This window comes from Calypte anna, chromosome 1 (assembly GCF_003957555.1).
Source record: "Calypte anna isolate BGI_N300 chromosome 1, bCalAnn1_v1.p, whole genome shotgun sequence".
Classification (NCBI taxonomy): Eukaryota; Metazoa; Chordata; class Aves; order Apodiformes; family Trochilidae; genus Calypte; species Calypte anna.
This window is the reverse complement of record NC_044244.1, coordinates 182,889,635-182,902,091: the sequence shown is the minus strand read 5'-3', so window position 1 is coordinate 182,902,091 and position 12,457 is coordinate 182,889,635. Positions and strand designations below refer to the sequence as shown.

At 38.9% G+C, this 12,457-nt stretch overlaps 1 protein-coding gene across 2 annotated transcripts in view; it reads left to right on the top strand.

The window, feature by feature from the left end:
* GRIA4 (glutamate ionotropic receptor AMPA type subunit 4) overlaps positions 1-9,589 on the top strand; it is a 217,168-nt gene extending 207,579 nt beyond the window's left edge. For both annotated transcript variants that reach the window (XM_008502357.2, XM_008502358.2), the window contains exons 15-16: positions 1,995-2,129; positions 8,455-9,589. In XM_008502357.2, the coding sequence (XP_008500579.2) occupies positions 1,995-2,129; positions 8,455-8,619 (300 nt within the window). In that variant the 3' untranslated portion in view covers positions 8,620-9,589. The remainder of the gene's footprint in view (positions 1-1,994; positions 2,130-8,454) is intronic.
* The last annotated feature ends 2,868 nt before the right edge of the window (positions 9,590-12,457 follow it).

The following is a 12,457-nucleotide window of genomic DNA, read 5'->3' as shown; positions in this document are numbered from 1 at the left end:
TGGTTTTGGGGGAGGCAGGTTGGGTTAGTTGTTTCCTTCCTGCCTAGAGGGGGTGAACTTTTCTCATTGACTACTTAGGAAATGTGCCTTCATGCCTTCTCTTTTCACAGCTGGCCTCCCTCACTGGCTTTCTGAAAAGGGAAGACTAGCAGGAAGGATTGCCTTTCACTGCTGCCCAGGGTGGCTGTGCCTGTCTCCCTCTGGGAAGGCCCCTGGCTCCTTGAAGAGCCAAGGAATACTTAACTTTTGCTTTGAAGTGAAAGGCTTTGATAATTAATAGCTTTCTACTGCTGCCAGTGTTTACCCTAGTCCATTCTCAAAGAGTAATCCTGACAGCTCCAGGGAGTGGAAGCTTCTCTATTTCTCTCTGTCTGGGGACAAACACAGAAAAGAACATTTTCAGATGGCTGGGAAGCCCCACAACCAGTGCCAGCACTGTACTTGGGGAGTCTGAAATTTCTTTAGAGTGCCTGTCTCTTTGCCAGGCTCTGCTGACCAGAGCTAAAAGGAATGGGTGATGGGCAACAGCTGCTTGCTGCTGCATCCTGAGAGTTACCCTGCTGGATAGCAGGTAAAATTAACCTGGGAAACAAGTTTCCAACACATTTTTTGGCAAGTGATTTGGAGAAAGCAGTGAAAATCAGTTAAGAGGATGGCAGAGTACCTGCACATGACAGCTGAGAAAGCCTCAAGCCACCATGTACCACCTCAGGTCAGGTTTTCCTCATTCCTGCCTCCTCCTTGTTTGCAAGTACCCAGTAAGGAATAGCCACTGTAGGACCACAATCACCTCCAAGATATTCAGAGTGCTTTAACCAGCTAAAAAGAGACAGTCAAAGCAGAACCTGTCTATAAGCCCCAAACACCTTTATCTGACCCTGTTACTGTGCTAATCTACCATATATAATAAATAGTGCCTCTTTAAATTAAAGGTCCAAGTGGTTTTTTGTTCTTCATAAATTAAAATTTTATAGACATTGCAATTGGAAATTAAGTGCTTTTCTTAATTTAGGTAAAGATCATATAGTCTGATAAGAATAAATCTTTATAAATATCTTAAGGTGCATAATGTAGTATCTGGAAGTCCATCTTGAGTGAGTTCCTTGAGAACTGTGCAAGAAATGCACATGGATTTCAAATTTAAAAAAATACATGTTTCATAACCAAACAGTGAAGTACAGAAAAAAGTAGAATAGTTATTTACTATGCCCAAGAAGGCAATCATTTGTAAAACTATGTATATTTAACAATTTGCTAAAGGAAGATCTCACTGCTAAATTATGTATAACGTGTAAGATTTCATAAATTGCTATTATAAAATAGTACTATTACTGAGCCTTAGTAGTCCATGGGCATGTTCCAGAACTGTATCTATAATATGACAGAAACAAAATTAAATAATCGGTAAGAGGCAAATATATCTTGATGTGTATGATACAGTGTGCACTTTCAAAGGAAGTGTTTGTTCAAATAAATAACTTAAGCCTCACATGTTATTTTCACCTGTTGCTTAAGTATCAGAAACTCAGTCTGGATCTTTTACAATAATGGCCATGCCTACTGCAAGTACAATCACTGTTTTCATAAAGATCAAGAAGAGTCTTGTCTGATGTAAATGGGTTTCTGGATTCCAAAGCTTTTAAAGAGCTTTATGTAAATACAGTTTCATATCATTGCTAAAATGTCACCTAAAGTGGGCTAGACATGTCATTGCTTAATGCTCCAGTTAGTGGAAGTAATGCTTTGCAGTAAGCAAGCAATTACATCCTGATATGTTGGCAATATATTTATAATATTTTTTATGCCAACCAGGAGAATGAGGTGCTTAAAATACATTTTACAGATCCAGATAGGTAAAATTTTGTGAGAAGTATGTAAATGACTGTCATTTAGTTTCAGCTGAATGTTGTTACTTATTTCTACTTCCAATGCTTTAATGTGTGCTCCTGGGGGTCTGGTTTCCAGGGTTAACTGTGTCACTTCTGTTTCCCCAGGACAAGACGAGTGCCTTGAGTCTCAGCAACGTTGCTGGAGTCTTCTACATTCTGGTTGGAGGCTTGGGCTTGGCAATGCTGGTGGCTTTGATAGAGTTCTGTTACAAGTCCAGGGCAGAGGCGAAACGAATGAAGGTGGCAAAGAGTGCACAGACTTTTAACCCAACTTCCTCGCAGAATACCCAGAATTTAGCAACTTATAGAGAAGGTTACAACGTATATGGAACCGAAAGTATTAAAATTTAGGGGTAGGACTTAGGGCCATCTACAGTGAGTGGGTGATGCATCTTGTAACGCAGTGTTGTGACATGTCTGTCTAGTGCTGCTTGCTTCTGAACAGAGCTTTATATTTTGGAAAACTTCAGTGCAAAGTGGTTCAGTTTTTTTGGCTGCAGATGTACAGTATACTATTCTATGTTGCTAATAGACATCTGCATTGCAAGGAATTTTTAACATGAAAGTAAATTTTTTAACATCTCTTTTTGTTGAATCAGTTGAGATATGACAACTATTTGTAAAATATATATTCAGAGCGCAAGTGTTTAATTATCTGATTGGCCAGTCTGTTGATTTTCCTAAAGGTTTGCACTCTACTAGTGACAAATTTCTCTAAGCCTTTATTATTCAATGTTGGCCCTAACTGGGTCTTCTTTATAATCAAGATTTAGGATAGGCAATGTCACTGAACCATAGTTAACCTAACAGAAGACAAGGCACTGTTACAAGAAGTCTAAATGTTGTCTTACCCTCTCTTCCTCCTCCCCACATGTTATTTCACCCTCCCTTTGATACATGTTTTATGCTAATTGTGTGGCATCTTTTTCACAATATCCTGCTTCAGGTCAACTTTTACTCATTATAATAACCACAAAAATTCACTAAACAGTGAACAGAGCTTGATTATCATCCTCAGCTTTCAGTAACAAACCACCTTACCTAGGTCAGGTCTGGTCTATTTTAGATGTTCCAGCAGTGATGCAAGAGACTGGACCACTGATGTTACCCACCTGCATCCTGCAGAGTTCCCCTGAGCAGGCATGCAGGGATGGCTTACTAATGTATTTCCTTTCATCCATTCAGTGGGCATCTTGCCAACTAATCATTAGTCAAATCAACTCTCTGACCTTTAGAAAGGGCACGTAGCAGCAAACTGAGCTTCTAAATATAACTCTTACATAGATCCCAAGATATACTGGCTGCTATGTAAGTGAAAGTGCAGTTAGGACCCTGCTCTTTCATCTTACCTAGATTTTCCTTGCAAATAGCAAGCCACGTGTCTCCTCTGTTAACAAAACCTTGACCTATGTTTTCCTGAGCCATCCCAGTAGCGGAAGTAAGAAGCAAAAATTTAGGGAAAAAATGGGGAATAATACAATTTTTATGTTGCCACCTTGAAAAAAAAATTGAAGGAAAGAACTGGAGATACAATTATTATCTTTCTATTTATTATTTATATAGCGCTGGAGTACCAGGCGCTGTACTGTAGGTGAAGTGTGCCAAACACATAGCAGGTCCCTATCCCGAGGAGCTTACAGTCTAAAGGCCCAGCCGGTACAGTACCGAACCATACAGTACAGAGCAGACACAGAGTGAGCAGAGAATGGTGTTTGAGCATGATAGCTGGAGCACTGCAAGGAATAGGTGGGTTCTCGGGGGGGAAAGGGTGGGGGCTTGGCATACGCTGGCTGGGAAGCTGTTCCAAACATACTGTCGCTGTGTAGTTTTATTTTGTCCCCCTCTTGTACAAGAAGTCATGACCCTGGGTATATTTTAATTGTAAAAAAGCTACCAAACTCCCCACATAAAAAAAAAAAAAAAAAGTCTTGATGTGCTCAGTGAAAATGTGAGGCATAGTAAGTGTTGGGGGCCTTGGACAGTATAGTCCAGTGTTCATTAATGTGAACAGGCAACCAAAGCATACAAAAGCTAGTATTAATCTCCCAAGTTCACTGCTGTTGGTAATAAGGGCCTTAAAAACCAATAAGCCTGTGCAAGTATTTGTGCAAAATGCAGAGATATTTTTCCTTTAAATTCTTTAGTGATGTGCCCACAGCTGAGAGTGTCCCTAATAAGAGTCTCAGAAAACATATTCCTTATAAAGTTTAAAGGGTGCAATGCATCCAAAATATGGTCTTAAAAAAAAGCAAACCAAAAACCCCAAAGCTTTGATTCAAATACTGACCTGACCCAAACTGGCTTAGCATGATAAACACACATGACTCAATGATCACCTGAGTTCTCACCCAGCTCTTTGATTCTAGTACAAAAAAACCTCTGACTATACTTGTAGAGCTTATTTTAGCCTTACTGTTTTCATAAATAAAAGCTAGGGATAAGTGAGGTTTTTTTAAAAAAAAAATCATAAGTACCTTGTAGGTACTTATTGCAATACAGACATGAATTCTTATAGGAAAACAAGTAGAAAAAATGTTGACTTTACATTTTATTGTATTGAAAATTCATGTTTGGGTCAGCCAAAATTTCTGATAATCTCATAAAAATATTCTATGGTGCAGACATTTAAAAATTCACCAAAAAAATGAAGTAATTAGGATTTTGAGCATATTTTTATGGACTTTCATTCTACTTTTTTGCCTAATAAATTTTAGCATGTGAACTTCTTATAAAAATGTTTATACTTGTATGTGGAAGACTGCCAAGGTTCAGTCATCCTTTTCTGGCAACTCTTGTCCATCCCTTGCTAAGCAGGCAGCCTGTGTGCCATGCTCTGCACAGGGTGGTGATGCTGTCTGTTCATACCCATGCTAGTCATAAACCTCTGTGGGAAGTACAGAGCCCACAACACTGGTAACACATATTTCTGCAGAAATATGTCTCTCTAATGCATTTTAAAACCTTTTATATGTTTATTTATCCAAGGAGTAAAGGGATTGTATTGGACTAAAATTCACTAATATGGAAAGGTGCTTTGTGGTTCTAACTTGCATGAGTAACCAACACGTCTCCTTTTTAAGCTAATACCAAATAGTTTTAATAGTACATTTTAAACTGATATAAAATAGTTAAAATAACCTGACTGACAATTAGCATTCATTATCGTGTGTTTTCTTTAAATTTAATCCAGTTAAAAGTGACTTGGGATTTCCAGAAGCCACTGGGAAATTCACCTTCCTTTGAGGCAGCAGTTTTCCCTTTTTGTGTATGAGTAGTGAGGCTTTAGTGTATGACTTGAGCTGATGCCCTGAGGACATTAGGGAGCCTTGGAGCCTTCAAAGGAAGAGCCCTCCTGAGTTCCTCACACCAAACCAGAGCCTTTCAAAAAGACTCTCCCAGTGTCCAGCCAGCCAGCACCACCCCCACTCCATGGCCACTCTCAGTGGGTCATGAACCTCATGTGCCAGCTTCCAGTTCATCTGCCTTCTCTTGCTCTTCCACCCCAGGCTGTCATTTATGATTAACAACTATCTATAAAAAGCAATGAAAAATTATGAAATAATTTACAAAAAAGGTGAAATGCTATAGATGGCTCAGTAGATACATAATTTACTTAGACTTGTATATTTCCAATTTTATATTCAAGATAGAAAAAATAATTTAAAAATCATCTTGAATATTTGTGGCAGACAGCTCCATGTGACATAGGTACTCAAGGAGTCTGAACAACAACCAGCACAGGTGAGAATATTTTATTATCTAGTCTGAGGATATAAATTTCCTTAATTCCCATTTCCCGATAGGAACAGGGCAGTCAGTGTTTTCACATGACTAATTCCACAACTAATATAATCAAAACTAATGGCGAATTTGAAAATACAGTACCAGAATTAATTGCACTCACTTAACCACACAAAGACCTTCACAGTTTTTGTAATATTCACAGTAAGTACCAAAACTTTTCCCTCTAATCCCACCCTCTCCTGAAAGTGTTTCTGCAGCCAGGCCATAGATCTGAAATGGCAACACTAGAGTTAAGCAGAGTATTAGCCTGGCTTATTACCTATAGCATACTTTCAAACATAGCACAGAAGGTTATTTGGATTTCTAGCACCTTCCCAATTACAATTTGACCTGCTCCTCCTGGTTTGTTAACTGTCTGGGTTGTTTCCATGGTGTGCTGCTGAGCTGTTGTTGATCTGTGCTGTGAGAAGAGAGGAGTTGTTTCACTGCAGCTTTCTCTGTTATTCTGTGAAAGGCTGCTGAGAAATTGTGTGTTATCCTCATTTGATTTTGTTTTTTCCTGGTGGATCCCTTTTTACTGTCTTTCTGTCCTGAGTGTGTTGTCAATGGCCAGAAAGCTCTACAGACAGCTACAAAACCATAGCTTCTGTCATAGCTTGTATATCCCATATAAATCTGAGTTCTCAGATATCCCAGTGGCAAACCCTGAATGACCATGAACAGATAGCTGATCAAAATGATGGAGAGGTGCTGGTACATCATGACAGCTTGCTGGGAAATTTAGTGCATCTGGAGTGAACTGTCCCTTTTTCACCTAAGTTTGCATCCTGATATGGTTTGGAGTCTCAACCATCCCAAAAAGGAAAGCACCTTTTTTTTTCTTGCCATTGCCCAAAAGATGTTCTATGCATTTCTGCAGAGAGTAACCTGTCCTCAACAACCCTTTGCAATGGGACTCAGGACATGCACTGTGTGGAGCTACACCACAATGCATTGTGTCTGTTCCTTACCTAGATTTTGGTTTGCTGATGGGGAGTAGTTGAAATTTTTTGTACTGTATAGGCCCAGGTCGTCTCTCTCTTTATATCCATCAGTTGAGTTAGGTCAAGATATGTTTGGTAACAGTCGCTGCAACAGAGTATAGGAGGGAAACTTTTCAGAGAGGCTTTGGAGACTGCAGTTGGTGATTATCAAAGCCAACGTTTTTCAGCACCAGGGGAATGCTGTAGCATCCTCTGTAAGCTGAGGCCTTTTCCTGAATTCAGCTGCTTGTGGGGTCTGAGGTTTTTAGAGTAATTGATTTGGAAAGTTGCTTTTATATCCAAACTCCAGCTGTGACACAACAGCAGCTGCACTTTGAGAGTTCTTTTTTGGAGGAGCTACTGACAGCAGTGCAGTATTAGACCAGTGCATTTTCACAGAAATGCATCCAGAAGCACTGGAAGCATCAGGGAGTTCTAAAAAGTCTCCCCCCTCCCTACACACACACACATACAAAATTAACCTCAGTATTTTAAATACCAGCTCAGTTTTCTACTGCTACCCCAGGAGAAAGCAGGCTCAGAGGGACAAAGTTTTAAATGCAGAGATCAGTAATAAGTCAAATAAAATTTTTTTATTGTGTTTGTCATCCCTTTGCTCCTATGTCAATGCAACCTCTTGTCTCCAACTGGTATTTCAGATTGCATCCCTGCACACCAATTATATGAGTTAGTTGCAGATACCCCAGCTTCTGCTGATGCAGATACCATAGCTTCTGCTGACTAGAAATCAGATTTCCCCATTAATAAATATCTTATCATAGAAACTTTGAAATTTGTCATTTGGGCACCTATTGTTCCAGGTGTTCTTGCTGCATGGGTTGAGCCTAGACATCTCCCCTAACTTTAGTCACTGGGAATTCATTTAGTCTAAATTAGTCCCTTTGGCTTGTTCTGTCATCACATGAGAGAGCTCTTTTAGATTCGGTCACTGATTTTTGGATGCCTAAAGTTAGATGGCAGAATTATTTTTTTTTTAATTTCTTTTTAATAACTTCATTTTTTTCCTTGAATCAGTTAGTCTCTAAACAAGATATTTTGTTCTCATTTACCTGAAAGTAAATATTTTAAAGTAACAAAATTATAAAACATCTTATGGACAATTTAAACCTAATGTAAAATACTTAACTGTCTTTTATCTCAGTAAATTACATTTCCTTTGAAAGTTTTCACCTTCTCTGATTGTAGGGAAATCCATATTTGAGGATAGCTCTCAGCTATCAGCTTTACTGATACTAAAAATGTGCATTGTGAAAAGAAGTAATAAATTCTTTATATTTGATCTATGTCATTACCACAAAGATAGCTGATGCTGCTATTGCCGTTTATAAACAATTTTCAGTAGTTAGATTTTATCCTGACATTCCTAGTTGGAGGTCTAAGCCTATAAACACCTGTGCATGACTCTATTCACAGATGGTAATGCTCTCAGATTACAAAAGTCTTGATTCTCATTTCACTGTGTATAAATGTAGTTTGAAGCAGTTTAGATGAAGGTATTGCCTTTTCTGTTAATTACTTGATCAAATTTGGATTTTATATTTAAATCAATAGTGATTTATTTTAATAGAATGTGCCCAAAGAATTGCCATTAATTTTCTTCCAATAGACATAAATGCTATGTATTATATTTATTATGATTACTATGATTACATTTAATGTTAACATGAAAAAATGCAGATGTCTAAAATTTAATATTTTTGTGTTTGCTGTGTCCTGGTTTATTGAAGGACAGAAACAAAGTAACACTCTCCTCTTTTCTCCTTTCTTTTCCAACCTAGCTTACCTTTTCTGAAGCCATAAGAAACAAAGCCAGATTATCCATCACAGGGAGTGTTGGAGAAAATGGACGCGTATTGACTCCCGACTGCCCGAAGGCCATGCATACTGGAACTGCAATTAGACAAAGTTCAGGATTAGCTGTAATTGCATCGGACCTACCATAAAAACCAAAAAAAAAATTGAGTGCCTTAATCAAACTGTGTTGGTGACTGATGGGAACACAGCACAGACTGTAACGACATGGGAGTGTCATTGATGAACTACTAATTTGGCTGAGAAAGGGAAGTACGTCCAAATGCGCCAGACATCATCAGCAACAATGTGTGCATGAGCTCAGCTCGGAAACCCAAACTCAGATTTTATATCAGGAAAATTCATAATTTAGTTTTGTTGGGGGGAGGGGGCCGGGTAGGGTATATTAACAGCAACAAATTTCACTTGAGTGGACTTAAAACTAATAAGACTTGCCAATTTAGCGCATTAAACTGTGAAGAACATGCTCAGAAAGGACAACATTTTGGTCTCTGTCTTGACAAAGAGAGAAAAATAGCTATAGAAGTCAATGAACATGCTAACCTGTGTCTCCAGAACATCAATATATACAATGGAAGAATACTCAGCTGCTCAGCTGTAGAAATGAATCACTAAACTGTGATAAGAAAATAATAAATATGTAAATCCTGTGAAAAATAAAGAAATTATTTACATTTTGTTTGAAAAAAAAAAAGAGGAATATTGAAACATGCTTGCTTTTTAACTGATGTAAATTCGGTAGAGGACAACACAATTCTTTTTTCTAACCATCTTAGGGAACAATTCATTGCAATAATTGATATAAAATGCCATCACTGTAATAAAATTCAGAGACTTTTTTTTATAAAAGTTGTTGGTCATCCTCTTGTTTGCCGTTACCTTCATTCTGTTCCATTATTCCGTGTTCTGCAGATTTGCATCTGTCTAATACAAGAAACAAAATGATAAAATGTTTAGAGTACGTCATCAGTCTGCAGTGTAGAATCAAAAGAGACTACGGGTCACTCATGTTACAGATATTATTTATAATCTTGTTCTGTGTAAGAAACTGTGGTTTTTGTACCCACCAAAAAGAATAAAACAACAAACGTTCTTATAATATTGACAGAGCTCGAGTTGTTTTCTGGTCATTAGGGATGTCACCTACAAAATAGAATAAGGTGGTTTGTTTCTTACCACAGTACTCAGGACCTTATCAGACACAGTCTGAGTCCCTGTACTCTTGTGAAGTGCTTTTAACGCCTTAGAGAGGAGGGACTCAAAGATGTGGCTGTATTGTCATGATTATTCACTGGCTATTTTTGTGCTAGTCAGTAAAACGCTTTCTGAGAGGTTAGAGAATCTTTTAGTGGTACGATTTGTTCTCCAAATAGTTCAAGGGACAAGATACTAGGAAGCAGGAAAGCAAAAATTACCATGTTTCAGGATGATATAGCAGATACCTAGATTTTCTTCAGCCAGGCTGCAGCTAGATTTTTTTCAGCAGTTATATGCTGCTAGCAGGCACTGTTTGAATAAGAGCCAAATATTGACAGGAGCAGGCTTTTCTGTGGCTGCAACAAGCAAGTCATTTCTTCTGGGATGGTCATTCCCAGCCACACTGGATATTGCAGTGGTCTCCAAATCTAAAGTATCCGCCAGCATAGCAGCTCCATGGCAGAGCCCATACCACAAATCAGATTAAAGTTGGATTACTCATAGCTTCTAATGCCCTCATAATTTTTCCAGGCCCATGAAGGGTCATGTTCAGATGGCTGAAATTTCATCAAGGCCTCTGTAGCTGGCACTTCTCTCCCCCAGACCCTCACAAAGAGAAGTGGAGCCTGATGCTGCCAGTGACCAACCCTCAGCAACTGCAAAAGGAGAAAGAAGCACTACTGGGGTGATATGAAGTAGCAAAGCAGGTGACAGCTTCAAAAGAGGTTTTGGCAGTACAGTAGAAATAATCAATGAGACTGAATGACTTTATCTTAAAGTAGGTATTAAAACATCAAACCACTGAATCACAGCAGGGTAAGTCTGTATCTTTCCACTGACTACAGTCTAGGCTGAGGCAACCTGTTCTTATTCAGAGCTTGACAGTATAGGCAAAGGTGAAAATAAGATGATGCATACCCCTAAGGTGCAATGATTGTAAAGTGTGCAGGGTCTTAGAGAAAAAGGCACATAACGCTGAAGTGAATTGCTGTTACTAAACTTTAGCTCCTTGTTTTGTTGGAATTAGCTAGTTCATGAATTACTGAAAACTGTTCATGTTTCTGTGGCTGGAATGGTGAGCTATCCGCTTTTTCTCCTGTCTGAGTACAGCTATGAGCTCCCTCTCAGACTTCTTTTTACAACTGACTTTAAAAATCAACTTCTAGTTTGTTGTATTTCTTTTAGTTTGTTTTTTTCTAAAAAAAAAAAAAAAAAAAAAAAAAAAGAAAACAGCAACATGTTGGAAGAGAGAGTGTGAAGACTGTTGTCTATTTTGTTCCGCTATGTATGTCTGTTTTTTCAGGAACTCATCTTCATCCTTTCATTGTTCAGGACTGTGAGCAGTGCCAGTGTCCTGGGATATTTTACCATCTTTCAATGTTACTCCTCTTACATGCAACCCTGTCTCTTTAATGCATTACATTTATTTTTCATCTTCAGTAAATCACCCATCACTTCAGTTAGGAATGTCACTCCATGGAGCCCATTCTAAGGTTCCATAATTGGGTTCCCACTTGGCAACAAGACCCCCAAGTTCTTTGAGATGTTTTATCCAGTGTCAGTAACTACTGAGAATCCCCACTGAGAGGACTCAGAGTTGAGCAGCATGAGCAGTGCAGCCGCCCAGCAGCGTGACCCGCCGAGGGCATGCAGCCAGCAGTCACCTCTTCCAAGTCTTGTCCTTTTCAAGGGACTATTTTGCTCAAAGAATTCATGGTCAGATGAGGTGAAGAGGAGATTGTGACTTTGCCCAATGCCTATCCTAGTACACTACAGACATAAAATTAAACCTGCTGTCACTGTTGTCTTATTCCAAGGGGGTAACTGCTGCATGACTGCTACAACCACCTTCACTAATCTGTTTTAGCTGCTTCTCAGACACTTTTGCTTTTGCTTTTCCCCCTTTGTCATGCCCTGTGACCCAACCCAGACAACAGCCAAAAGAGATTCCATCTCCCAGGACAGGATTTCCCTTTGAGGGAAAAGTTACCCTTTGAGGGTAACCAAACGATGAGGGCCCTCTTGGTCTGTCCAAATACCCCTTGATCAGATTAAGGTGAAACAACACTCAAGGGCTGTTTCTCTATAAACAAAATAGCAAATAGGAAAAGCTTGCTTTGATGTTCACTGTTATATTAGTTTTCATTCTACAAATTCAAACGCCCCACACTGGTAGTGTGTTCTATTAAACACCTATTAAATCAAAAATCAGCACAGATTTTCTTGGTTTTCAGAGGACCTCACATGCAAAATTAGTCTTACACAACCACTTGTTATTTCTGAATTTCATCTAGAGGCTTTCCTAGGAGATGAGTGCACATGTTTTGAGTTGAATTTGTCTCAGTGCAGTTGGGAAAAGAGCTTGCAGAAAGAAGCACAACTGTAACTGGTTGTATTATTGTGCATGTTGAAAGAGGAGAGTAGTACTTGTTCTCCTCTGTTCATTAAGAATTCTGTACTGGCTTCTGCTCTGATAGGTTGCCAGAATGAAGAGCAAATATTATTTAATTTGGGGTAGAAATTCCATTATTTTTCTGTAATCTCAAAGTATAAGCCGACCTTCATCCATGCCTAGGTAATTACAGAAGGAGGAAGCTCCTAAAGCTCACAGATGACAGAATGTACTGACTACACTAGTGTCAAAAGCAGGAATAGAAGGGCAGCCTGCATGAAGCTGCAGATTTGTTGGAATGTGGATTAATTAACACTGTTACAAGAAAACATGTAATTGGCATGAGGCAGCCAGTTAAACTTCAGCTGGAATGCCTCCAG